We start from the raw sequence: 27721 nt of genomic DNA, 5'->3' as shown, positions 1-27721 counted from the left end.
ATGTTCATGGGTAGGAAGAATTAACATCATTAAAATGTCCATACTACCCAATGAAATCTACAGATTCAGTGCAATTCCTATCAATATACCAACAGCATAGTTCATAGAACTAGAACAAATAACCCAAAAATTTGTTTGGAAACACAAAAGACCCCAAATAGTGACAACAATCTTAAAAAAGAAGAACACAGTGGGAGGTATCACACTACCTGATATCAAACAATACTTCAAGGCCATAGTAATCAAAACAGCCTGGTATAGTGGCATAGATCAATGGAACTGAGTAGAGAGCCTAGAAATAAACCCACACCTATATAGCTAATTAATCTATGACTAAGGAAGCAAGAACATACAATGGGGTAAAAATTTAATAAGTGCTGTTGGAAAAGATGGACAGATACATGCAAAAAATGAAACTAGATCACCTTCTCACACCACATACAAAAATAAACTCAAAATGAATTAAAGAAATAAATGGAAGACCTGAAACCATAAAACTCCTAGAAGGAAACATAGGCAGTAAACTCTTTAACATAGTTCTTAGCAATATTTTTTCTAACATATGTCCTTGGGCAAAAGAAACAAACAAAAAACAAATGGGACTACATCAAACTAAAAAGTTTTTACACAGCAAAGGAAACCATCAACAACAACACAAAGACAACATACTGAATGGAAGAAGATATTCTCCAATGATACATTCAATATGAGGTTAATATTTAAAATTTATAAAGAGTTCAGTCAACTCAACACCAAAAAAACACAAATAATCAAATTAAAAAGTGGGCAGAGGACCTGAATAGACACTTCTCCAAAAAGGACTTACAGATGGCCAATATACATATGAAATGATGCTCAATATCACTAATTATCAGGAAAATGCAAATTAAATCACAATGAGATATCACCTCACACCTGTCAGAATGGCTGTCATCAATAAATGAATTGAGAAAAGGGAACCTTCGTGCACTGTTGGTGGGAATGCAGATTAGTGTACCCACAATGGATGACAGTGTGGAGGTTCCTCAAAAAATTAAAAATGGAACTGCCTTTTCACCCAGCTATTAGATAGGCTAGGTACAGAAAGCCATGTACAAAAATTCAGGTACAGAAACACCAGGGCAGAAAGCCCCAGATGCTCAGCAAGGGGAGAAACTGGGAGAACAAGAACTTTGTGCCCAGGGGAACCTCTCCTCCCCCAGGATATTGCTGGTCGTGAGGTTTGGACCCTCTGAGCATTTCCTCCCTGAAGACAACATCCAGGCCTCAGCTGTATTTCAGCTCCAGGCCCAGAAAAGCAGCAAAACCAGACAAGTGATGCTGTGGCTGCCTCAGGACCTGCCACATTGACTAATGACCCCGCCCTGTCACCAACCAACCAGTGGAGACCAGGACCCTGAAAGAGCACCCCTGGAGAGCTGATGAATATTCTATTGAGATTCTCCCCTGAGACCTCCCCTAAGATTCCCACCTGCAAGAAGAGATAAATACACTCAGGAAAAAGGACCCGGTGTGCGCCCCCTCCCCCAGGGAAGCCAGCAGCGCCATCTCCCTCCCCCCTTCTTCCCTCCGAGGAGGAACCCAAGAGAGTTGCAACCAGGGGAGCAATGGGCAGTGGCAGCTTGTCTGGGCTCGCCCCCTGAACCTGCCCCAAGGCCCCCTCTCTCTGACCTCTCAGTGGCCAGAGCAGCCCAGCCTGGGCTCTCCTGCTGCTTCTTCCATGCACCTTCCTTGTCTCACTGTCCCGAGTTTATTTTGCTGCCATTATGGACCCTTTGGCTCAGTGCTGTGCAGCCCTTCCCTTTGGGTACCCCATCCCCTTTTAATAAATATAATTTTTTTTTATTCACCCTTCTAAGATGGTATTTAGCTACCCATGCACCACCAACCTAACCTTTCACCAGCAACCCACTTCTGGGTATATATACAAAGAAACCCAAAAGACTAATTTGAAAGAATATATGCACTCCATGTTCAATACAGCATTATTTACAATAACCAAGATATAGAGGCAACTCAAATGCCCATCAATAGATGAATGAATAAAAAACCAGTGTAATATATTGGAATATTACACAGCCATAAAAAAGAACGAAATATTATTTGCAACAGCATGGATGGACCTAAAGGGTATTATGCTAAGTAAAATAAGCCTGAGAGAAAAAGACAAATATCTTCACTTATACATGGAATCTAAAGAACAAAATAAACAAATGAAATAGAAACAGACTCATAGATACAGAGAACAAACTGATGGAGGCCAGAGGAGAGGGGTGCTGACAGGTGTGGTGAAAAAAGGTGATGGGATTAAGAAGTACTAATTGGGCCCTGGCCAGTTTGGCTCAGTGGCTAGAGCATCAGCCTTTGGACTGAAGGGTCCTGGGTTCGATTCTGGCAAAGGGTATGTACCTCGGTTGCAGGCTCGATCCCCAGCCCTGGTCGGGAGGAAACCAATCAATGTGTCTCTCTCATATCGGTGTTTCTCTCTCTCTTCCCTTCCACTCTCTCTGAAAAGCAATGGAAAAGTATCCTCAGGTGAGGATTAAAAAAAAAAAAAGTACTAATTGGTAGTTACAAAATAGGCATGGGTAAAGCATAGGAAATACAGTCAATAACATTGTAATAACTATCTATGATGCCAGGTGGGCACTTAATTTATCAGAGGGAACACTTTGTAACCTATATGAATGTCTATCCACTGTGCCGTACAGCTGAAACTTAATATAAAATAGTGCTGAATGCAAACTGCAATTAAATTAAATTAAAAATAAATAAGTAAATTAGAATTAATTAAAAATAAATAAATTAAATGGTGGTCAAGCCTCAGTTCTCAAACAATTCGGTTCTCAACCAAGTTGTTCACAGAAAAATATCTCCGTTTTCTAACAAAACCTCAGTTCTTGACCTGACAACCCTTTCATGCTGATGTATCACCATTACAAAATGCATCTCTCAGGCATCTCTGTTGTTTTTTGGGGGGGGGTTGCTTTTGTTGCTGATGAAATGGACAATTAGCACAACTTTTAAACATAAAGAGGCATCAAGAGTGTTGGTGTTGCTAAGGGTGTGATAGCGCTCACAGAACAACAATCACAGGCAATGCAAGAAAATCTTTTGTTGATCTGGGTAAAGGAAAAGCAGGTAGCTGGAGGCAGTGATAAGTGAAAAAACGAAGATGCCGCATGCTGACCTGAGAGATACCTTGGAGTGCTGAAAGCGATTGCTTAAGGCTAGTAGGGGATGGTTCAATAAATTTAAGAAGTGTTTGTTTATAGACAAAGCAGTACATTAGACACGTACTGTACGTAAGAACGGTTAAAACGGAATCATTTGGGGTCTGGAACAGATTAATTCAATGTACATTATTTCTAATTGGAAAAATAATTTGGTTTTTGAACAAACTGCTTCTTAAATAGTCTTCCAGAATGAATTAAGTGTGAAAACCAAGTTTCCACTGTACTTAAAATTAGTGAATTTTATGGTAGATAAATTATATCTTAATTAAGGTATAATTTAAGAAAACACTTGATGACTAAATGCAATGCAAGATCTTAGATTGGGACAAAAACTTGACATAAAGGACATTAATTTGACTATAAATTGTATATAAATTCTAGTATCATGTCAATGTTAAACTTCCTGGATTTGACTACTGGCCCACGGTCATGTAAGAGAATGTCCTTACTGTGGACGAAAACGGGCCACATGCTAACCTGACAAGCTCAGGGGAGGCCTGTGTGGTGGCCTTGCAAACTCAGAGACCTAAAGTAACCACACAGGATGGTCTGAAATTAAAACTTTTTAAACTGAAAACAGTTTGGGCTGTGTAGTCAGGTCCTAGGCCGGCATCTTCCCTGACAAAGGTCAATCTTTACCCTAACTGAGCCTGTCTACTGTCTTTTGTGTCTACAATAATGTTCCTTTGGAATGTCAGAGTGATTCCCCCTTTTCCAGACCCCTCAGGGCACAACCAGTGCACCAGGGCAGAGCCCATAAATCCCCTCAGTCATGTTAATTGATGACTGTTAACCCTCCTGCACCCACCTGTGTTAAAGATGTGTGCGTCCATCGTTTTACCTCTCATCCAGTCCCAGAGGCCCCCCCTTTGCTTTCTCTGGCCTCCCTATCTATCACCAATGGATTCCCTGTAACCCACTCATGGCGTGGCTCCTCTTTTGACTGTAATGCATAAAATAAGGGGCAACACTGCCATCCTCTAGAGCATTTTCTCCATCTGTTGAGCTTTTGCTTCTCAGTATGTGTCCACAGTTTGGCTCAAATACACTCACAAAATTCTTCACAGGTCTGACTGTTTCTTACGTTGACATTCCTCAGGAGTAAGAGTCCTCACTGCCATGTTTGCAACCACCTCTCAGATGGATCCAGAAGAAAATGCGAGAGCGAAGTTTGGTGAAATGTTACTGATGATGAATTGGGTAAAGGGGTACATGGTAGATTTGTTTTGTATTATTCTTGCAGGTCTTATTGAAGATTGAAATTATTACAAAGCAACTCCTACAACTCTTAAAGAATCAACGATTAAAAAACACAGGCCCCACAAGAAGAAAAAGCACTGACCTAGTGTAACACAACTCCCATAGGCAGCGCCCCTCTCATCATGTGTCTGTAGAATCCCAGCAGCCAGAAGGCAAGGGCTCAGTCATGAGCCAGAAACACATGAGGAGATGGAAGGGAAACCCCTCAGCCGTGCCTGGGCTACAGCTCCCACCAGACACTGTGCCTGGAGGGCAAGGATTGGTGTCTGAATCATCTCCATTCCTCTGGATTATAAAAAGTCAACTTCTGTCCCCACACAGCAGAGGGTCACAGGTTTCAATTCTGAGGCCCACAGCCTAGAGGGAACAGGCAAATATGTTGGGCCACCTCAGCAGCAGAGTTCAGAACATAAGCAGGAGAGAGGGTGGTAGGGAGGGGAGCTATGGGCTGCGCATGGGCAGGGTTGCAGGGAGCAGGGCACCTCCCCCCCCCAGACACCAGTGTGAAGCTATGCAAAGGGCTGGCACAAGGAGATCCACGAGGTGGCCTTCCCCAATCCCAACCCCCACCCCGCCCCGACCCTGCTCAGATTTCTGCACCTAAAGGTTCTAGGGATTCCCAAGTTTGGAGCCCTGAGTTATTTTAGGGGCTCTTGCATCCCCTATGCATATGCACCATGACTGGTAGGCCAAACAACTACTATCTTTCAAAACAAAATAGATGCTGTTGCAATTACTAAAATTCATGGATTTCAAGCTCATCTGAAATGGGTTCTTAGTGGTTTATATTTTTTGGTCATGGATACTAACACTCAGGTGTGTGTGAGGTGGTGCTAAGGGAGTTTATTACAATTTTGGGGGATCACAAGGCACCCTCCCATTACTGGATAGAGTACATGGAGCCCCTCGCTAGTGGTGGGGAGAGCAGGGTTGGAGCAGGGGCACCGGAAGATGAGGCACCAGGGCTGCTCCTCAGCACCGGTTGCTGGTCCTGTCTGCATGGAGGCAGGGGGTCAGAGCCAGGCCTTCTGGAGGGGCCCAGCCCCACTGGCCCTGTTCACACCTGGCACCACATGCTACCAGCCCACCCACACCCAGCAAGGGCAGTGACTGAGATGAGGTTTCTGTCCCAAGCAGCCTGCTCAGGGCCTGGCTAACCATGAACGTTGGTGGCTGCACCAAGGGGGCTGAGCTGGGCTCAGGCCAGCTGACTCCTGACTCTCCACTTCTTAGCTGTGAGCCACTAAGCACTAAGGCTATGGTTAATGCAAATGGAGAACTGAGTTTTTAAATGAAGTATTGTTATTTAATTTTAGCTAATTGAAACTTAGGTAGTGCTTATGTATGGTGGTTTCTGCCTTGGGCAGTGCTGCTCTAGAGGCTAAATGGGGACAGAGAAGGGATGACACTGAAGGGGAGCTGCTGGGTTAGACCCCCTTCCACTCACAGCTGGGGTTTAGGGTCCCCTTCTCACCACAAAGGCTGAAATGCCTGGGCAAGCCTTGGTGCCCTCATCTGGTCCTGCTCAGAGGCCTGCAGGCTCACATGGGCATGAGTTCCCTACAGGCAGGATATACAAGCCAGGGACTCTGTACAAGGAGCAACTAAAGGGTAATTTTACCAGGGTAGTTTTTGGGTTTGTATGCAATGATGTTAGACCTGCTCCCCTCACCCCAACTTTTGTAAGACAAGAACCCAGTAAAATCCTTACGATGATACATACTTTGTGACTACAAAATATGGCCACAGATTCCCCCATCCTGGTACCCAGGCCCCCCTGCAGTGGGACTTGTCCTAGCCTCCTCCCACCCATAGGTGGGGTCCATTTCCCTACTCTTTGGCCACATGACTTTCTTTGCACAGTAGAACGTAGTAGAAGTGATGCTTAAGTCAGTTCCCAGGCTGTGCCTCAAGAGATCTTGCAGCCCCACCTCCAACCATTGTGGACAGAAGCTGACCTGTCCATGGAGAAGGGGCCACTGGGCCATGTGAGTGGGGTCATCTCAGACCCTCCAGGCCAGCTGAGCCTCTGGAGGAGCACAGCAAATGAGTGAGCCCAGGGGAGCCAGGGTATCTGCCCAGATTTTCCAACTGTCAGGATGGTTTACCTATGGACTGTTTTGCTCAATAAGCTTTATGTAACATCATCTGTCCAAGCATGTTTTTCTCCATAGTTTGGGGCCGCTGACACAAGCAAGCCCATCTGCAAGCAAAGACAGGCCCTGACCATTCTGCTTGACCAAGGTTGCACCCGCAAAACATCTTGTTATCCTCCAAGACATCCTGTTCCTCTGACAATCTTCATGGCTGGAGAATGCAACACAGACCCACATTGTACTCTATCTTAGGCCCCTATGAAAGAAGGCCTAACTCTTTTTCGGTGCTGACACCGTACTGTTGGTCTCAGCCCACTGAGAGGATGCTTCAGTAGAATCTTCTAAACCTCTCACAGTACTTCTCGGCCTGGTTCCTTTCAGTATCGGCATTGGCCTAACACCAGTCAGCATAATCCTGCGCAGAAAGAAGCCACTACACAGCGAAAGCTGACCAAGACGTCACCATGCCACGACCAGTGAGACTGCCTGGGGCGGGGGGGGGGGGGGTGTCACAGCTCATGCCCAGCCCAGGGCCCTGAGGTGTCCCCTGGACCCAGGGTGGGGTGTGGGGGTGTGTGGTGTCCAAGAGCAGTCTCCACAGCTCCCAGGGGAACTTATCTGTCCTTTAAACAGAGTGCAGAGCTGAGTGGGGCAGGAGAGAAGCAGCCTTTGGGAGATGCCTAAGGTCTGAGTCAGGCAGGTCCGGTTGGTGCTGAGCGGACCAGCCTCTCCTGGTGCATTTACAGGGTGGGATTCAGTGCCCTTGCCACGGGTGGGAACTGCTCTCCTCTCACAGGTGAGGAAGCAGATTCAGGAGTGAAGACACCTGCCCAAGCCTCCCTTGCCAGGACCTGCCCACACCCAGACCCAGCTGCTGCTTTTTTTTTTTTTTTTTTTAAGAATTAGAAACCATCCGGCTTTTATTTATTTTTTTATTTTGCTAATCCTCACCTGAGGATATTTTTTCCATTGATTTTTTTTTGAGGGAGGGAGGGAGGGAGGGAGGGAGGGAGGGAGGGAGGGAGGGAGGGGAGAGAGAAACATAGATGTGAGACTCACTGAACCTGGACTGGGGTGGGGACTGAACCTGCAACCCAGGTAGGTGCCCTTGACTGGGAATCAAGCCCATGATTCTTTGGTTCATGGGCTGACACTCTAACCACTGAGCAACACCAGCCAGGGCCACACCCAGCTTCCTAGTCTGCCTGTTACCCAGAGCCCCCACCCTGCGGCCTGCAGACTCCGTGCAGACACCCCTTCCACTCCCAAGTGAGGGTGGAGGGTAAAGGCCCCAGAAGGAGCTGGACCGCTGTCAGCACAAGGCTCTGTCTTCAGCAGTGTCCAGATGTACCAGGCAGGGCCTTTCCCCCACTGCTGGCCCAAAGGCCATGTCAATCATCCACGTGATGAGCAGTGGGGGCACCAGCTGGAGGCCAGCTGCCACCTGGGAGGAGGGCGAGTGCCAGGGTGGGGAGCATGGGAGCCTCTCTCCACCTACACTACCTTCTACACTGGTCAACCCTACAAATCCCAAAGGAGAGCTCAATCCCCGTTCTGATGCTGCCACTTTCTAACTGGCAAGAAATGTGGACAAGTTACTTGGCTTGCCTCTGTTTCCCCATATGCAAAACAGGGTAGATATTCTTACTTGACAGGATTGCTGTGAGAATTAAACGGGCATGCAGCGTGGCTGGAAGCATAGGTGGGTACTCAGAGAACCAGGGTCACTGAAACGCGCACCAGGTGTACAGGGCCCAACAGTGTCCAGTCCACACAGATGCTCCAGGAACAACATCCGTCATTATCTGTGTGTGGAGGCCACAGCCCAGGGAGGGCGTGGTCCACGTGGGCACATGGGGTGGGGGCAGTGCTGGGACTGTCTGTACTTGCAGATGACATATCACCACATGCATCACCAGTGAGGTTCTCAGCAGTTCTGAAGTTTGGGGCTGAACCCAGCTTCGTCTCCCTGCAGCACCCTTTCACCACCACCACTTACCACCTTCAGCCTGGGGTTCCAAGGCAACCAGGACAAGTGCCATGTGAACACAGGTTGCTGGACATCTCCCCTTCCCCACAGCAGCTCAGAGGTGGGCCTCAGTTGGCCCTGCCTCCAGCAAATGTTTAACAAATGAGATGAAACACCTCCCAACAGGAACCCTCATCCTTCACAACTGGTGGAAGCAGGGCCCAGCCTACCCTGGGAGTGGGAGCTGGAAGCCCTTGGCCCTCTCTCCTCTGAGCCTGAATTCCTGGGCAGCTGTCTACCTTCCTCCTACCTCCACAGCCAGGCCACCTCCTATTCGCTGATCCCCAGCTGAGAGGCCCCACCATCTCCCCCACCCCGTCCAGGGTTCGTCCTCACTGCACATCTAAAGCATCCTGTTGGCCCCGCCGGCACGGCTCAGTGGCTGAGGATCAACCTAGGACCCAGGAGGTCGGGGTTCGATTCCCGGTCAGGGGACAGCAGGTCAATGACTCTCTCATCACTGATGTTTCTCTCTCTCTCCCCTCCTCTGTCTGAAATCAATAAAGATATATTTAAAAATAAAATAAAAGCATCTTGTTCTATTGTTTGCTTATTTCCTGTCTGTCTCCCCAACCCCTAATGTCAGCTCTGATGAGGAAGGGTCTTGGTCTGACTTCCTTACTACTTTGAGCAGTGCCTGGCACATAGTAGGTGCTCAGTAGATATTAACTGAATGGTTAAATAGAATAACTCGATGTACTCCAGGGCAGGAAGGGGAGTCATGAAGGGAAGGGACTGTCCAACTGTCCAGTGGAAACATGTCATGCCAGAAAATCCCATCCCATGGACTGGGCGTCCCTTAATCTTCTCAGTGACCCTAGAGGTGTTGCTTGGTAAGCGATTTTCCAGATAAGGTAGCTGAGGACCAGAGAAGTGAAGTGACCTGCCCAAGGCCATACAGCTTATACAAAAGAGAGCTAGACTTGGGGCCCAGCTCTCTTAACATCTACAGCCATTCATGCCTTCTGAGAGTTCACCACACAGAGGAAAGAACTGTAACAGCCGTGCACCGACACCTGCAAGGAGCCCAGCACAGGGTTCATTCATTTGTCCATTCTGTCAGGCAATTATAGATCCATTCTGCAGATGTAAAACTAAGGCCCACGTTATCCCTGTGACTTGCCTAGCTCATAAAACAAAGCAGCAGCCTGTCTAGGACTGGTACTCAGGCCCCCAGACTTCCCCATGTGGTGACAGCTAGGTTACAGTGTGTTATGCTCTCACTGCCTCAGTTTCCCTTTTTGCAATGATGACTTCACACCATCTGACATGGTGTGATGTCATCAGGGAGGTGGGACTCTTGACTGGGAAGTCTTAGGGCTAAAAAGGAAGTGGGTAGTAGCTGTTTCCCCATCCAGCCCACTTCCACCCTGGTCCTAAATCAGGTGGATGGTCACCTCCCTTTGATCACTTCCTCCAGAAATTCCCTAGGAAATGCCCCTGTGCCTGAGCATCAGTCCAGCTTACAGGCCCAGGGGCCTCACACTTCATATCCTCCTGCTAAAACTATCCCAAGCAGAAATGAGTAGTCACAATAATTATTATGCATATATATTTGTGTGTGCATGTATATCTACATATTGCTATATTTGTGTGTGTGTGTATGTATATATGTAGCTGATTAGATAACAAATATATTTATCTACATAAGAAAACAACAAAAGCTAAGTTGACAGTGTATACCACAGGTGCATCCCTTAGGGCAGCCTCCTCTCCACAGGTGTGGCTCCAGCCTCCTACCCCATCCTTGTCTCCAGTCTCCACCCTGCAGGTCAGTCCTCCATTCAAGCTCTGGAGGCATCCTTTTCAAACTCGAATCTGCTTACTGAAAGGCAGTGGAGCAGACAGTTAAGAGTCTGGGCTTTGGGGTCAAACAGATTTGGAGTTTGAGACCATTTGCTAATGGTGTGACTTTGGGCAAATGACTGCATCTCTTTAAGCCTCAGTTTTCTTATCTGCAAAACTGGGATAGAAGGAAACCCTACCTGACGGGCTGACAGGAAGGGATGACATATGTTAAGTCGCCTAGCACCGAGCCTGGCAGGTCCCGTCAGATCACAGGGGTGGATGTTAGATGTATCTGCCTGCCCAGCCTCCATTCTCACTTTGAGTGAGGTACCCCAGTTTTCTTTGGTGAACTGCCTCCTCCCCTCTTAGTCTATCTAGTTTGTGTCAGCTAACTTCATCCTTAACTCCAGAGTATTCTGCCTCTTCACCAAAGTTATTAATCCAGGAATGGGCAAGTGACCAAAGCTAAACCACTGGAGTCTGACCGGAAAGCCCTGCTGTCATGTTTCTGCTGGAATTATCAGCTGTAGGACTATTGTAAACCTGGGAGTGAAGTCATGAGACAGGAATGGAGAACTCAGTCTGGAGAGACAGTTTGAGCCCCTGAATCAAATTATACCTGAAGCCCTGTCTGTTTTAGAAACAGAAGGAGAGAGAGTGACATCAGAGGAATGGCAGCATCAGAGATCCCCTTGGCCTCTCCCCTGAACTAAATTCAACAAAGAATTCCCTACTCAACACAGAGGCATGCCTGAGAGACCTGCTCATTGAAACATCTAAAGGTGAGCAACCAGGAATAAGTGGGGAGGTGAGAAGGGAGGAAAGCTCAGATGGCCCTCAGACGTAGCCCTGCAGCCAGGAGCTTGTGGCATGGCAGGGAGAGGAGAGGAAGCCAGCAGTCCCAGGCCATTCCTTCAGCCAGCCAGGAGGAACAGAGAACTGTGGGGGGCAGCCCAGGAGTGGCAGTGGGGTGAACAGTGACTTAGCCAGCAGATGCCTGACAGAGCATGGGGTTCTGCTGTGCAGATGTGTTTCTGACAAAGAAATGGAAACAAAGAGCCCTGCCATCCCCTTGGACTCCCCAAACTCACCTCCCATTGCCCTCAGTATCGGGTCGAGGAACATTTTATCTGTAAACCAAGAGCTATGGCAGTGGAACCTCTGTGAATGATCCCAGGGTTTGGTGCTTGGGGCTGGACCCCACAGAGGTCCAAGCCCAGGATCTTCATTATGGTGAGGGCAAAGCAAACCCCAGCCCTAAGCAGCACAGCTGTACTGTCTTATGGAGGCCCATGAAGGTAAAGTCTGGGAGATCACAGAGGTAAAAAAAAAAATCTTATGATTCAGCACCACCTACTGGAAAATAGCAGAAAGACCTCTTCAGAGAACTTTGCTATAGAAGGAACATTTATGCCTAGAAGGAGCGGAGCAAATACCAGAACAACCACGGTGGGGAGGATGATCAGAAAGAAAATGAAAACTCCCCAGGAAGCAAGCTGGGACACGTGGGAATATGTGACGTAAATGACAGAGATTTCAAGATTGCAGTTCTGAAAACAGTCAATAAGATGCGAGATAATACAGACAGGCAATTCAGTGCACTCAGAAAACAAATAAGTAAACGAAATGAGTACCTTACCAAAGAGACTGAAACGTTAAAAAAGAGCCAATCAGAGATCCTGGAAATGAAGCATGCAATTAAGAACATCAGGAACGAGCTACTGAGCATAGAAAACAGAGACAATCAGATGGAGAAAGGAATTAGTGATATCGAAGATAGTAATCTAGAAATGACACAGAGAGAAGAAGAGAGAGACTTCAGCATAAAAAAATGGAAGAGGAGAACTATTGGATTCCATCAGAGAAAGCAATATTAGAATAATAGGCATTCTAGAAGAAGAAGAGAGGGTGAAGGGAACAGAGAGTGTATTCAAACAAATAGTGAATGAGAACTTCCCAAACCTATGGAAAGGACTAGATCCTCGAATCCAAGAAGCAAACAGAACACCTAGTTACATCCAAAGAGGCCCTCTCCAAGGCACACTGTATTAAAACTGTCAAAAATTAATGACCAAAAAAAAACCTCTCAAAGCAGCCAGGGAAAAGATGGAAGTGGCCTACAAAGGAAAACCTGTCAGAATTTCATCTGACTTCTCAGCAAAAACTCTACAGGCCAGAAGAGAGTGGAACCAAATATTCACATGTCTGAAAGACAGGCATTACCAGCCATGAATAATATATCCAACAAAATTATCCTTTAAATATGTAGGAGAAATAAAGATGTTCCCAGACATTCAGAAGCTGAGAGATTTTATCAACAGAAAACCTCCACTGCAGGAAATACTCAAGGGAGTTGTTCTACCTGAAACAAAGAACAGAAGGTCACAACACTATGAGTAAGATCAACAAAACTTACAGCATAAACAGGGATAATTGTGATGACAAAAACATAAAAGGGGAGGGGTAAAGGTCTGAACTGGCAAAGAAGGGTGAACATCAGATGCACTTGAAACAAACAAAAAAAACCATTGTATACATGCAACTTTATCTTTTATAAACCTAATGGTAACCACACTCAAAAATCCCCCAACTTAGACACATAGCTTAAAAAAAGAGGACCCAGAGGAAAGAAGTATGAAACACCACCAAACAAAAACAGCAGACAGAAGACAAAGGAAAAGAACCAGTGGAGACACAGAGCTACCAGAAAACAAGAGATAACAAAGCTAAAGGAAATCCTCATGCATCACTAATTACCCTAAATGTAAATGGTCTGAATTCACCAGTAGAGAGGCACAGAGTAGCAGAGTGGATCAAAAACAAAACCCAACCATATGCTGACTTCAAGAGACACATCTGAGCAGCAAAGACAAAGGTAGATTCAAAGTGAAAGGTGGAAAATTATTCTCCAAGCAAATAACATCCACCGAAAAGCAGGTGTAGCCACACTTGTATCTGACAAAATAGATTTCAAGACAACAAAGATAACAGGAGACAAAGATGGACACTTCATAATTATAAAGGGGACACTACATCAAGAAAATATAACACTTCTCAATATATATGCACCCAACAAGGGAGCACCAAAATCATAAAGCAAGTACTCACAGAACTAAAGGGAGAAATAGATCAAAACACAGTCATAGTTGGGGACCTTAATGCTCTATTGACAGCTCTAGAAAGATCATCCAAACAGAAAATCAATGAAGAAATAACAGCCTTAAATGAAACACTAGACTAAATAGACATAGTTGACATTTACAGAGCCTTTCATCCCAGAACATCAGATTATACACTCTTCCCCAGGGCACATGGAACCTTCTCAAGAACAGACCATATGCTGGGTCACAGAACTAGCATCAACAAATTCACAAAGACTGAAATTATACCAAGCACATTCTCTGACCACGATGCCTTGAAATAAGAAATCAACCGCAAAAAGGAAGGAAAGAAACCCACAAATACATGGAGATTAAACAACATACTACTAAAAAATGACTGGGTCAAAGAAGAAATAAAAAGTGAGATCAAAAGATATATAGAGACAAATGATAGTGACACTACAACATATCAAAACTTCTGGGATGCAGCAAAAGCAGTAATAAGAGGGAATTTTATATCATACAGGCTTATCTCAAGAAACAAGAGAAATCCCAAATAAAAAACCCAACATCACATCTTAAAGATCTAGAAAAAGAACAAAAGCAGCCCAAAGCCAGCAGAAGAAAGGAAACTTGGTTTTAACTCACCAAGTGCGTTTCCTGCGGCCCAGGCCTGGCTGGCGCACACAGGGCTAAAACCCTGGCACCTACCCTCAGGGGCTTATAGTCTGAAACAAACAATTTCCCGTTTGGCTCAAGTCCAGGATCGCAAAGATGACAGTTTTTAAAATGTTATAATCAAACCAAGAACATTAATTTTAGTTAGGGTTAATACTCACTGAGTCATCACTGCACAAGGGCAGTGCACGCAGGCTACCCGGTCCTCGCCCTGCGCAGTGCTGTCCCCACTTTACAGAGGAGGAAGCCGAGGCTCAGGGAGGTATCCGCAAGGGGTTACAGCACCAGTGGGGAGCTGGGACCTGACCTCCATCTTCCTGCTCCCACCCACGCTGTCCCCCGCCTGCTCGCCTCGGCCATGCAGGAACACACTGCTTGGGGGCAGCTTGGAAGTGGTGTAAAAACATACCGATTAAAACTCAGAACCAAGCTGGCTGCCTCTGGTTGCTCAAGAGCAGGTGGAACGCACACCCACTTCTGCAGGGGGTCTTTGGCTTCCCAAGGCATGCCTAGCCTATGGCTAAGCTGTGCCCATGTTTCGCAGGCATCAGGTTTCAGATTTACTATGTTTGTTTCCGGCTTCCAGTGTGGTTAGTCTGCTGGGAAGGTGTTTCAACACACAACTGTTGTGAATATGGTGACTTCCCCACATGTCTCTGCCACAGCTGGCACCTAGCAGCTTCTCGATGGCGGACAAGAAGCCACTGAATCAGCCAACCCGTGAGTCCCAGATTCTAAGTTCAAGGGGAAGTCCACTTGAATGACTATTTAGAAATGACTTTTGCTCCAGCACCTATTTTATTCTCTGCCGAATGGAGATGAAGAACTCCAGGGGCTGCTCCAGGACTGGAGCGAGGCATCATATGGAAGCAACAGGCATGCAGCAGGTGCTCACTATGTGCATGCTCCCTTGTCCTCCCAGCCGTGAAGCTGGGCCATCTTTCACCCACATGCGGCCTGGCTCACTGCAGTCTCAGGGGCTCTACAGAGAGCAGCCCTGGGGCTGCTACTTCTGCAGCTGAATGTCCTCCCACTCCACCCCAAGTTTTAGGGGCCGGTGGGGCAGACAGCCCATTCCTTAGCACTGGAGTCCAACCCACTACTGGCAGCAAAACTGAGACCCAGTGATAGGGAAGTCATGAGGTGGCTCACCCTGCCCCTTACCCCCAAGACAGAGACCACATGGTGCACTGAGGGGCTCAGGGACACTCCAGGTTCAAACCCCAGCTCCCCAACGTACACCTCCGTGGAACACTACACAGACACGCTGACATTCTTGGGCAGTTTCCACATAACCACAGTGGTGATCATTCTTCTCAGGCTGTTGTGAGGCTGAGATGGAGAAACAGGACTCAGTGGGGATCTCCAGGTCCCATCTCATCAAAGGGGACTTCTCAAGGGGTAATGCCAAAAGCCTCACCGGGCCTCTCATTCTCCATCCAAAGCTTCCCACCTACCTGGGGATCATCCTCCAAGTCCCTCCCAGACTTGGGGATCTGCATGTCCCCAAAGTTCTGCTCTGATCATTTCAGAAAGCTGAAGTTGTCAGTGGGTCGTGGGGGTTCCAGGGGCACACGGCAGAGATGGGGAAATGGCCCTGGGGAGCCTTAAGGGAGAGGCCTGTCTAAGTCAGTGTCCTCTCAGCACAAAGTCAACCCCAGTGGACTGACAGATGGCAGGAGCCGCAGGTCCTGGAGCCAGGGAAGCCTTCTGCTCCCTCTGCCTGGACCCCATGTGCTCAAAGCTTATGCTCCAGGAGTGAGGGGCAGCAGCTGAGGGAGGAAACTGCACCAAGCACACTGCAGGGGCCCCAGGCAACTGTGTGACCTCTGCAGGCCTCAGTTTACTCAGCTTTAGAATGAGGCTCTCAAGAGTCCGTCTTTCTTAGGGTGGTTTTGAGGTTCCCCGGTAAAGAACCAACCAGGGCCTGGGGCTGGTCTGATGCCCAGAGCTGTGAAAGGACTTCCCTCCTGCAACCAAGGCTGCCTTTCCAGGCAGCTGTGGGAAAATACCTGGGGTTGCTGAGCCTATGTGCCATCCAGGTAGTGTGAGAGGCTGCAGAAAACAGGCTCAAGAAAGTAGCATAAACCCTGGCAAGAGCCTGGAGACTCTAACCACAGAAGGCGGCCCTCACAGTAAGCAGCCCCTCCCAGGTTTCTCAGGCAGCCGAGACCCCTCCCTGCCCTGGGCCAGGTGTCAGGTACTCACAGTGTCACAGGGTATGGGGTGGAGGTCTTCCTGGAGCCCCAGCACCCTGCCGGCCTCCACGGCCCCTGGGGACAAGCTGTGGGCCCTCCCCACTGCAGCCTGACGTCTGACTTCCTCCCTGCTCAGCCAGGCCAGCATCCAGGAAACCACACCCCGGGGAGAGGGTGCCAGGCACCCTGGGGCCCCCACCCACCCTCCCACTGGGTCCCAGACAGTGCCCAGGGGGCTCTTTCAAGGTCTGGCCAGTCCAAATGGCCTCTTTTGCTGTTCTATCACCAGGCAGGCCTAGAGGCTCCAGTCAATAAATAATACAGCTCCCTCCCTGGCCAGTCTCTCATGGCTGATCGTGTTTCGGGGCCACTCCAGTTTCCTGAGGCTGCTTTGTTCAGAGCAGCAGGCACACTGGGTCACCAGCCATGTGGGTGCTAACACTCTCACTGAGGGCCAGCCCGAGCGTGCAGGACAAAGGCAGCCCTGGAGAAAGGCTGCCCTACTTACTCTAAAGCAGCTGGGCCTGAATGGGAACCAGGTGGCACGGCAGGGGCAGGGGCAGGGGCAGGGCAGTCAGCTGGTCTCTCACGGCCAGGCTGCGCTCCCCACCCTGGTGCTTACCACCTGCAGAGCCCTTTCATCACTGCCCCCTTCCAGGCCCATCCCCCATTTCTGGAGGCCATGCCCAGGTCCCTCCTCCAGGAAGCCTCCTCTCCCATCTGAATTCCAACTGCCAGTCTGCCGGTCTGTCTCCTTTAGGTGTCATTCATCATCTCTCTAGAAGGGGCCACTGCCTCCTGACCAGGCTCTCCAGGACCCCCTCCCCCGCCGAGTCCCTGCCCCTCCCTCTCCACAGCCTCATTTCCTCACAGCAACCCGAAAGATCGCTTCCAAACGGACAGCACACCCAGTGATTATCCTGCTGAAGAGCCTGCCCTGTCCCCCTCACCCAGCGCACTCTCCAGACCCTGCCCAGCCTTCCAGTGCGAGGCAGGGCCTGCCTCCCTGCAGCGCTCTTTCCTGGCTCTGCAAGATCGCTCCTTCCTGCTCCTCTCCCCTCAAGGCCACCTTCTCACACAGGCCTTTTTAAAAATCCTCACCTGAGGATATTTTTTCCATTGCTTTTTCAAAGACAGTAGAAGGGAGGGTGGAAGGGGGAAAGACACAGAGAGAAAAACATTGATGTGAGAGAGACACATTGATTGGCTGCCTCCCACAGGCACCCTGACGGGGGAGAGGAGTGAACCCGCAACCCAGGTCCATGCCCATGACCAGGAATCAAACCCGTGACCCTTTGGTGTGCAGGCCAACACCCTAACCACTTAGACACACCAGCCAGAGCCTTTTTTTAAAAAGGCTGTTTTATCAAAATATAATTCACTCTCTATAAAATTCACTCCATTTAACGTGTACAATTCAATGATTTCAGTATTTTCACAGAGCTATGCAAACATCACAATTTAGAACATTTCCATCATTCCAAAGAGAAACCCAGTACCGGTGGAGCAGCCATTCTGATCCCCTGCTCCCAGCCCTAGATAACTGCTAGTTTCCTGTCCTGTGGGCTTAACTATTGTGGACACTCACTCTGTGGTCCTCTGCGACTGGCTGTTTCACTCAGCACGATGTTTTCAGGGGCTACCTGTGCCATGGCACATATCGGCACTGCCGGCCTCCTTAGGGCTCCACACATTCCCTTACACAGACAGTCCACGTCCAGTTTACCCCTCACCAGTTACGAGAGTTCACCACCCAGGTCACGGGGCCCCTCCTGCCGCTCTATCGCCCAGCCCAGTGTTCCCCTCTTGCCTCTAACCCCTGCCCGGACATCCTCATCTCTTTGTGTTGTTTACTGTTTCTCTCCTGCCTGAATGTCAGCCCCATGAGGCCCGGGCCTTCCACCTTACTCTGGCCTGTCCGCCAGAGCCCAGTACAGGCCTGGCACATAGTAGGTGCTAAGCCTTTTCCACCGTCTGCTGCCGTTGCCTGTGTCCATGGAAGCTCCCTGCTGGCTCTGAGCTCTCTGAGGACAAGTGCCTCACCCGCCAAGAAGGGCCTCACCAACGGCCGTGGCAGGACACTAATAATGCAAGGCCCTCGGGCCCCGTTCCTTGTCCATGGGGCGGTGCTCCTCATAGGAGGGAGTCAGAATGGATACCGAGCACCCGATACAGTGCCAGGCACAGAGTGAGGTCCTCAGCCTGCACGCAGACGCCACGTGGGGCAGGCCCGGGAGCAGCGCGGAGGGCTCTGCACCGACATGGCAGGCGGCCCATGGATGCAAAGGCACAGCAGCCATGAGAAGGGTCCGTGTGTGGTCTGGGCAGTGCCCAGAGCAAGGGGGTGCAGCTCGAACGCTGCCCTGCGCCTCACTCAGCTCCGACCCCTGCCCAGAGAGGGGAGGGACAGCGGTGCGTGTCCAGCAGGAAAAGATGAGGCGGGACTGAAGACATCCTCAGCCTCGGCGAGTCCTGCCGCTGCAAGCTGTGCCGGGACGGGGGAGTAGACGGGTAGGGGCCCGGAGCACAGGCCCGGTGTGCTGTGTGGAGGGAGGCATCACGGGAAGAGAGGTGCCAGCTCCGTGTAGGAGAGGGTTTCTGAGCAACGGACCTGCCCACGCCTAGCCCAGGCTAGCACGCCAGGAGCTCCCAGTCCCAGGGGGTGCAGGCACAAGGCCTCCGCTGAGGGGCATCGGGTGGCTAATTATCGGGGAAGCTCCCTGGAAGCTCCCAGACCAAGGCTGCCAGCTGTTCCCCACTTCTCTCCAGATGCACTACGAAGGGGGAGGGACTAGGGGACAGGTCTGCTCAGCCCAGGCCCTGCCCCATCGCTACCCAGCATCCCAAGTGGGCTGCCTGGATCACTAGGTAGCTCAAATGCCCCACTGGACTTCAAGGCACAAAAAATAATCTTTTGTTCCTGAAATAAGGCGAGATGCAAAAGTGATTTTCCTGTCTGACCCCAGAAGCTGAGGATTCCTAGTACCACAGACTAAAGCCTGCGGCAGACAGGGGCTGGCGGTGTGTACTCAGAGACTGGGTCACACCCCACCCTACAGCACCCACCCTGCCCTGGGCAGGCCCACGGAATCAATTCATTTAATCTCAGAATAACCCTAAAAGGCTTTTACGTGGCAGAAAGGGGTTGAAACAAGTTTCAGACTCAGGTAGGCCTCACTGCCAAGCCTGTGTTCTCCCCACCTCATCACTCCGCCTCCCTCCACGCTGACAGTCAGAGGGAAGGAGGGGGACAGGGATCCCAGGGAAGCTGCCCACTGGGTGCTGAGCCAGCAGAATCCAGTTAGAATCTTCCCCCAAAGCCCACCCAGCTGGCACTGCTCTCCTCACTTTACAGTAAGGAAACGGGCCCGGAGAAGGTCAGTAACTTGCCCAGCACTGCATATCCCACCACCTACTGCTGCTGCCCATGGACCCAGTGTGCCCAACTCCTAAGCCGCTCTGTCCGGGAAATGGCCCAGGGCCAGGGGATCCCCTCTCAGTGACCTCAGGCCAAAGGCCTAGAGACCCTGCCCCTGGTTTCTTGGCTGCAGTCTCCAAACCCCAGGGCAGAGGGTCAGGGCTGGCTGGCGGCAGTCTACTCCCACTCACACCTCATGTTTTTCCGGCTGTGAGTGGGACTCGGCCAGCTCATGTGGAGGGGAATCTGAAGATGCAAGTGGAAAACTATGCACTGTCCCACACCCTCCAATTCATCCCTGTGGCTGCCACCAGCCCTGCCTGGGGCCACAGACCTGCTGACTCAGGTCTCCCCTGACAGCTGAAGGGGTTAGGACCCCAGCAAAGGCCAGCTCCGTCCGTCTCTCAGGGAGTGGTCTTAGCCACCTTGGAGGTCCCCAACAAAATGGGGAAGGGCAGAGCATGATTCCTGGATCCCCCCAAGGCCATCTTCCCCAACTCACCGTGGAGGTGCCCTGTACTTATGGATGTTCAGTGAGGTTTGGGGTGAGCCCAGTGCTAATCATGGTCCCCACGTCCACCCTCCCAGTACTCACAGCAGCCCTTTGGTGCAGGCGCAGATATAAATCCTGCCCATCACCACTGTCTGGCTAAGCGGCTGCAACACTGCCAGCATTTACGAGCCACACAGGCTCTGCCCCACAGCCTGCTGAGCAGCCTGTGTGATCCCCACTCAGGAGAAGAGGAAACTGAGGCATGGAGAGGCCAGTCCCTGGGCTCTGAGGCTGGGCTACTCTTTGTGGCACAGCCAGGCCCACTGAATCTTGTAAATAACCCTGAGGTTTCCAGGGCGCCAATCCCCAAACACCATGGGACACAATCAGAAGCAGGAAAAAGCAGCACAGTTACGAAGAGGGCACATGGCGCACTCACCCACGCCCAGGGGTGCGTCCCCTGCCGGCCCTGGACTCCAAGAGGTCTTTCCCGGGTCTGAGGAGGGGCAGGCTGCCACCGACTCACTCCAGGGCAGCCATTCCCACGGCTAGCCAGCATCCCATCTAGGGAAGCCCTCGGCCCTCACTGCCCCTAAAGCATGCGCAGGCCTGAGGCCTGTTCCTGCCGTGCCTCCCGCCCTCACCCGCCCACCCATCCACCCAACTGTAGCCATTATGACAATGGCTTCTTGTCATAGTGAGAGTGAGATGCATGGCTGGGTTCCTCCTTTCCCTTTGGCTGCAAGGAAGCTCAGCAATTTCACAACAGAAGGACCTCAGGATGCTACAAATATCTATTCTGCTCTATACTCCTGCCCAGGTCATGGTACCCTATTCTAAACTGTAATTTTCCTGGTCCTGATGTCTTATTATTTAATTTATTATAGGTATTTCCTATAAACTGTGACAAGTATTTTGGGATAAAAAGGAAGGAAGGAAGGAAGGAAGGGAGGGAGGGAGGGAGGGAGGGAGGGAGGGAGGAAGGAAGGGAGGAAGGAAGGAAGGAAGGCTTATATAGTTTACTATATACCAAATACTGAGGGTGGGAAGAAAGAGGGAGAATCTCCTAATCCCTTACCCTTTGTAAAACTTCCCTTTAAGTAAAAAATATGCTCTTAGGTGGTATCCAGGTACATGTCTTCCTAATAGGTGGCTGCCTCTTTAAGCCCCTCACAGATATAAATCCTGGTCTCACCCAGAGCTCCTTTACAGGTGGGACTGAGACGGCAGCCTTGCCTGAGATCACACAGGATCTGGTTTCATGCTCACTGGTCTGAATCCTTTCAGCCGCCCAGCCCTGCTCTGCCTCCATCTCCACCTCAGGGCCCCTTCCAGCCGCACCTCCATCTGTCCAGCTCAGGGGAGGCGCGCCATCAGCAGGAGTAGTAACACTCACTCAGTGCCTCAGCCCTGCTGGGCCCTGTTCTTTGTATATCACCCGATTTAATCCTCACTAAACCTATAAGGAACTGCAGGGAGGCAGGCTTATATAGCTTAATATATACCCAATTATGAGGGCCAAGAGGTGAAGCCACCTCACATTGTTGGTAAGGCCAAAGCCAGTTTTAAACTTGGGCAGCCAGGTGCCCGAGTCTGCCCCTGACGGTCATGTAAAACAGCCTACACTGTGCTCTGAAGGAGAGTGGGAGCCCCATTTTGCCAGTGGGCAGACTCAGAGAGGGTAAAAACAGGGCTAAAGTCACACAGCTGTGCTCAGTGTCCCTGTGCTATGTAACAAACGCCAAATCCCACGCACACCGGGGAGTTTGTCAACCACACTGTATCTGCCGCTGGCATCCCCCAGTGGCCCTCGGGGTTCCAGCCAAGTGCCCGCACACTCCAGGGCCATCCTTCCATTCTCCCCCCTCCCTCCTCATTAGAGACTGAGTTTCTCCAGAGAATGCCTGCCTGCTTCCCCGCCCTCCAGCCCTGCTCTCCCAGTCTGAGGCTGCCCCAGACCTCCTAGGGCCCATGTAAACTGGCCAGCCTGCCTGCCCGCCCCGCTGCCCCCACAGGCAGTGGCCAGGCAGAGCTGTGTCCACCACGTCCCCCGGTACCTGAGGGTCCTCACGGAGATGCAGTACTTCCACATAAGGCTCCACACGGCGCTGCCGCCACCCTTCATGCCTGGCTAGGCGGGGGAGTGGGTGGCCAAGGGGCCCACGGCCACTGCCCTCCGAACCTGGTCTCCCTCCAGCCAGGGGCTGGCCCTTCTCATTGGCTGTCAAGCCACTTACTTCACGGTGGGAAGAGAGAAAAGGCCCAAATGCCAGGGGAGAGGGTGAGGCCCAGCAGGTCCCAGCCACGGGGCCCTGCCGCCCCCGCCAGCCGTGGGACGCTGACTGGCAGTCCACCGCTCCAGACCCTCCTGGCCGGCAGCCCTTGCACACCAGGCTCTGTGGCTTCTGCACAACCTTGCGCCCCCTCCTGCCAGGAGACGGCAGTGGCTGGGGGCCAGGGCAACGGTGAGTCACTTGGGGTGGGACAGGCAAGGGGTGTCTGCCGGAGGGAAAGCACACAGCCCGGCTGCCTGTGTCCAAAGGCTGGCAGGGGAGGGGAGAGCCCGAGCCTGAGGGGGGAAGGTGGGCGGGAGGCGAGGGCGGGCCCACATCCTCTCCCATTTCCCCAGAGGCCTAAACCCAACACCCGCCTGCCTGCCCACGCCCGGCCCACCACAAGCACTGGCCAGGCCAGAAAGAGGCTGTCGGCCTGCTCGGCTCCTGGGGGAAGCTTGGGGCAGACAGAAAAGTAAAGACAATCAGTGCTGCTTCCTGGGAGACTGGCCAGCCCACGAGGGTCTCCTAGTGAGAGAGGCCACTTTCAGCCCTGGACAGGCCACCTCCTTGCGGCTGAGGCTGACTCCTCTGTAGCCTCATCACCTCGGGCTCTCAGAGCCCTGGACACAGGTCCAGACCAACTCATCGAATCCTCCCCACAGCCTTATAAAGTGGATTTATCATCAGCCCATTGCACCCGTGAGAGAAGTGAGGCACAGATAAGGGGAGTTACAGGCCTAGTGGTAGAGATGAGACCTGAACCTTATAGTCTGGCTGCAAGCCAGCTCCGCTGTGTAGAGACGGGGCAGAGAGTAGGGCTGAGGGCAGGGCCCCTCTGTGCAGCCCTGGGGTCTGAGCCTGAGCTGAATTTGGGCCTTTCCAGATTGGGGCCCCAGATGGAGTCTCCACCCTCACCCCCACCAATGCTGCCAGGCCCAGCCCAGGGCAGGCAGTTGGGGCTGCCCAGGCAGAGCCCCCAGCGAGAATGACTCACAGGTCAAAACTGGAGCTTGTAGACCCTACCTGTTCCTGTCCCCAGCCCCCAGGACGTCCCCCAGGGGACAAGTGGGCCCAGACTCGGGCACCCTGCGGGGCCCTGGGCATCGTGCAGCTGCCAGTGCCATCCTCACCCATGAGGAAACCAAGGGCCACAGAGGGGCATCCCTTGTCCACAGAGGGCCCCCAGGTCCCCAGTATGGCCTGTGCAGGATGCGAATTCCGTCTCAGATCCCAGCCTGGTTCCCACAGCAAGGGGCACAGCTGCATGCTCACTTATCCCAAGCCAGGGATAAAAAAGAACTTTTTATCTGAAAGCAAGATGGGTTTCTACAAAGGCGGTGGCCTCTCTGGGGGCCCTAGAACCCCAAATTCTCTCTCCGCCTCATCAAAAGCCACCATAGTGGGTCTCTACCTGCACTCACTCACTCCCCTCTGGTCTGGGTGGTCCCTTGTCCATTCAGAGTCAAGAAAGAGATTGTAACAACCTCTTTCTCCTCCCGAGGCATCTTCCTGACACCTGCTCCCTGTCAGCCCTTTGCCTCTCACCTGGAACCCTGGGTTTCCATCCGTGGCCTGTCACGTCCCTGGCAAATCTGAAGCTTTTCTCTCTCTACCTCAAGCCCTTGTGTTGCCCACCAGTCTCTGATTTCCCATGTCTCCTGGCCCTACAGCCCCAAGCTCTGGAGCAGACCCCCTGGGCCTGGACTCAGCCCCAGGGACACCCACCGGTGTGCCGGCTCTGTGCCAAACTCAGTCATGGCTGGCACCTGATAGAAGCAAGTGGCACTTTGACCCTGGAGGTGATATCAGAACAGGTGTCATTTTTAGGACCAGAGGCCCAAGATGCTTGTGGGGGCCCGTTCCAAGTTCCTCTCCTGGAAGATGCCCCATCACCAAAACCTCTCTAGGGCCTGGGACCTCACTTCTTTGTTCCTCCTGGCTACGTCCACCTGTGTTCGTGTCCTTTCTAACAGCATCCCATTAGGGCTTCTCTCTTCCCATTTTATAGATGGGGAAACTAAGGCACAGAAATGGGTGTGGCTTTCCCCAGCTTCCAAAGGGCATTGCTTACTTTTCAGAAAGCTGCTTTCTTGGTTTAGATAGATAAGGGGACTGTCTGAGGGTTAGGAAAGCCTTGGGGTGAGTCTGAGCATACAGAAGTAGCGCAGGGAGCCTGCCCAGCAGGAGCCGCCAGGAGCCCGCGTTCCCACCGACTCACAGGGTGGCCCTTGAGGGTCCAGGGTTAGAAGATCCTGGCAACCCCACTCCATAGCCATCACCCTGGTCCAGCCTCAAACCTAGCAGCATATGCCCCCCAGCTCACCCTGCTTTGTCCCAAGGTTCTGATGCCAGCAAAACTTTTCACACAGCAAGAGTGCCTAGTGGGGACAACCTGGGGTGTGTGGCCCCCTGTTTCCACACTGTTCTCAGAACGCCCTCCTGGCTCCTCAACCGTCCTGGGGTGCGGCATCATCCCCACTTTATGCACGAGGACTTAGGCGCCCAGTGCTTAGGGGTCTCCTGAATGCCCACTGCCACACTCGCCCTGACCACGCACCAGGCCCCTTATTCATCTCTGACCCCCTTGTCCCTATACAAGTCATCTCAGCTATCCGGGCCTCAGTGGCCCCGACCCTCCTGGCTGCGGTGAGGACAGTGACATCAGGCCTGTGCGATGTGTGACCCTGGGTCATCTTCTGTAGGACGGCAGCCCCTGACCTCAGCTGTCATTTCAAAAGCACCTGTCACTGCTGGGCAGATGTTAGGTGCTCAGCGGCTGGCTGTCCCCCCTCTTACAGTGGGGACCAACAGCAGGAGGCCACAGTGGGTCATCAGAAGGCAGCGAGTCTGCGTGGAAACGCCCACTCCCTCAGCTGTCCCCTCTCCCAGCCACACAGCCCAGCCGGGCTCCAGCGCGCTGGCCGGCCTCCAGCTGAGCCCGTGATTCACACAGTCCCCTGAGGATGAGGTCATGCCGCTCAGGCGAGGAAAGAAGCCGCTTGTTCCCTGGGAGACGCTGATGCTGCGGAGAACTTGGCCGGCTCAGGCTTGTGGTCACCGGAGGGAGGCAGCAGCTCCAGGACGGGCGGCCACCGATGAGGACTCCATTCAGGCGGACGTGACTGGGGGGTGCCACTCTTCTGGGGGCCAGTGAGGGTCCACGAGCCTTGGGCCAGCCTCCAGGCCTAGTGGGTTTGTCCCCTCTGCTTGCCTGTGAAGAGTGTCTGTGGTCCTCAGGGCTTTGAAATCCCCCAACTCTGCGTTATGTCTGCCTGGCTCATCCACAAAATGGGGACCTCTACTCCACTCCCACCTGTGAGCTGAAGGCAAGGGTGGGGTTCTTGAGGCTACGCTGGCCCTGGCCTGCTCACTAGTTCTCTGTGTGCCCTCTCAAGGGGTCTCCCCACCTCTGGCCCATATTCCACTGTCCACCATAGGGTTGCTCTAACACCCACCACCCTCCCTCCCCACAACAGACCTTCACCTGCAAAAGAAAGACCATGCCTGGGCTGGGATAGGAGGCCTTTGCCATATGCCATCTGCATTGAGCTTCTGGACCCCTGCAAGCTGCCTCTGTAGTCACACAACAGCACTCACAGGCCTCCTGGCCGACCCCCCGGGAACCAGGAATTCTGTGCATCTGGCCCAGCTTCTCTCCACGTGCCCTGCAGATTGATTCTCCACTCTGCCCTGGGCCACGGACACATAACTAGGCTCCAGTGCCCCAACCTCCTGCTCTCCTGGGCCCTCTGGGCCACAGCACCTGGTGGGCAGCCCTTTGCACACACGCTCACTCCTTCTGCATTTACGTAACCGGTCCCTCCTCGCCCTCAGGCCTGGGCTGGGAAGGCCTCCCCAGTGTTCCCAGCCCAGGCACTAAACCTTCCCCTGCGAGCTCCCTGAATCCCCACCCAGCCACCCATGCACCTCTGCCCGATGAAGCCCCAAACGGCGGGCTCTGCACTCACTCTCCCAGGGAGCCTGGTGCCCCCACCGACCAAGGGCACCTCCCTTGGAGGACAACTCCAAGGCCCTCCGTCTGAGAAGCCCAGTATCCTTTGTTGTTCCTTCATCCATTCAAGAGACACTGAGGCCTCCCTGTGTGTCGGGCACCACGTGAGGACTTGGTGAGGAAGGCAGTGGCACTGGGAGGGCTGACATTCTGGTGGGACAAGCACCAAGTGAGCACATCTACAAAAATGTCTTTCGGTAGTAACCTGCGCTATGAAGACAAAGGAAGCAGAGAATTTCTTTGGGTGACAAGCTTCCCCTGGCTCCCTCTCTTTCCACCCCACACCCTCCCCATTCCTCGAGCCTGGGCTGTAGCATTTCTCCCCCTGCCTGCGCACTGCCTGCATCCGGGTCTGGCCCCTTCACTGCTGGAGCCCATGGAAGGTGGGGAACATGTTCCTCGCAGCTCAGGTCTTGGCACACGTTCCCCAGATGAGCCTCCACAGCGACCCTGGGCAGCGGTGGCCCTCACTACCTTCTCTTACAAATTAACACCTTGCCAGGGTGATCTCAAAACCCAGCTCTGCCTGTCTGACTCCAAACCCCGAGCTCTCTCTCCTGCTTTGGACTGAGAACAAAATGAATCACTGCCATTTATATCTGCAGAGTCCAGAGGTGCTTGGAGCAGGCCCAGGAGAAAGGTGCACACTTGAAACATACCAAGTGGCCCGAACATTGAAACCCTTAATCTTCTGCTTCTTAAGTAGTGCTAGCCTTTGATGAGTGTGCAGGATGCCATTTTCCAGATGGGAAAATGGAGGCACATGTCCAGATTATTGGGTCCTGTGGGGCCACTTCTTGGCTCCTAGCCTCCTGGGCGGCTGAGTTCTGCCCTCTTGTCTCAGGCTAGGAGGCCACCAACACTTGTCTCACGCCAGTAGGAGGCCAAGCTCATCCTCACCCCACCTTTATGGCACAGACTCTCTCTGTGGACACCCTACTATTTAATTTAATACTATTTAGTATTTTCTATTGAAATCGACTGACTTAAAAAATTGGTCCAAGTCTAAGCAAATTCCCTGATCTAACTCTTAGTTAACAGGGATTTTAGGAGACACAGGCACAAGTTAAATGACCCCACTGAGAGAGATGACCAGCCCCAAACTGAATGTGGGATGTGCTAAAGGCAAATGGCCT

General features: G+C 51.8%; 1 protein-coding gene across 9 annotated transcripts in view; it reads right to left on the bottom strand.

Moving 5' to 3' along the window:
• Nucleotides 1-27721, bottom strand: part of IQSEC1 (IQ motif and Sec7 domain ArfGEF 1) — a gene marked incomplete at its 5' end in the record, with an annotated part of 201931 nt that overhangs the window by 123188 nt on the left and 51022 nt on the right. For 2 of the 9 annotated variants that reach the window (XM_081138979.1, XM_081138973.1), the window contains one exon: nt 22355-22422. The exons of the other annotated variants lie outside the window; for them this stretch is intronic. In XM_081138979.1, coding sequence (XP_080995105.1) covers nt 22355-22422 — 68 coding nt within the window. Of the gene's footprint in view, nt 1-22354; nt 22423-27721 lie in introns of those variants that run through there. 9 annotated transcript variants of the gene reach the window in all.

Source organism: Miniopterus schreibersii, assembly GCF_964146895.1.
Source record: "Miniopterus schreibersii genome assembly, chromosome: 5".
NCBI lineage: Eukaryota > Metazoa > Chordata > Mammalia > Chiroptera > Miniopteridae > Miniopterus > Miniopterus schreibersii.
Note: the sequence above shows the minus strand (reverse complement) of the source record. Positions and strands in the feature narration are given on the sequence as shown.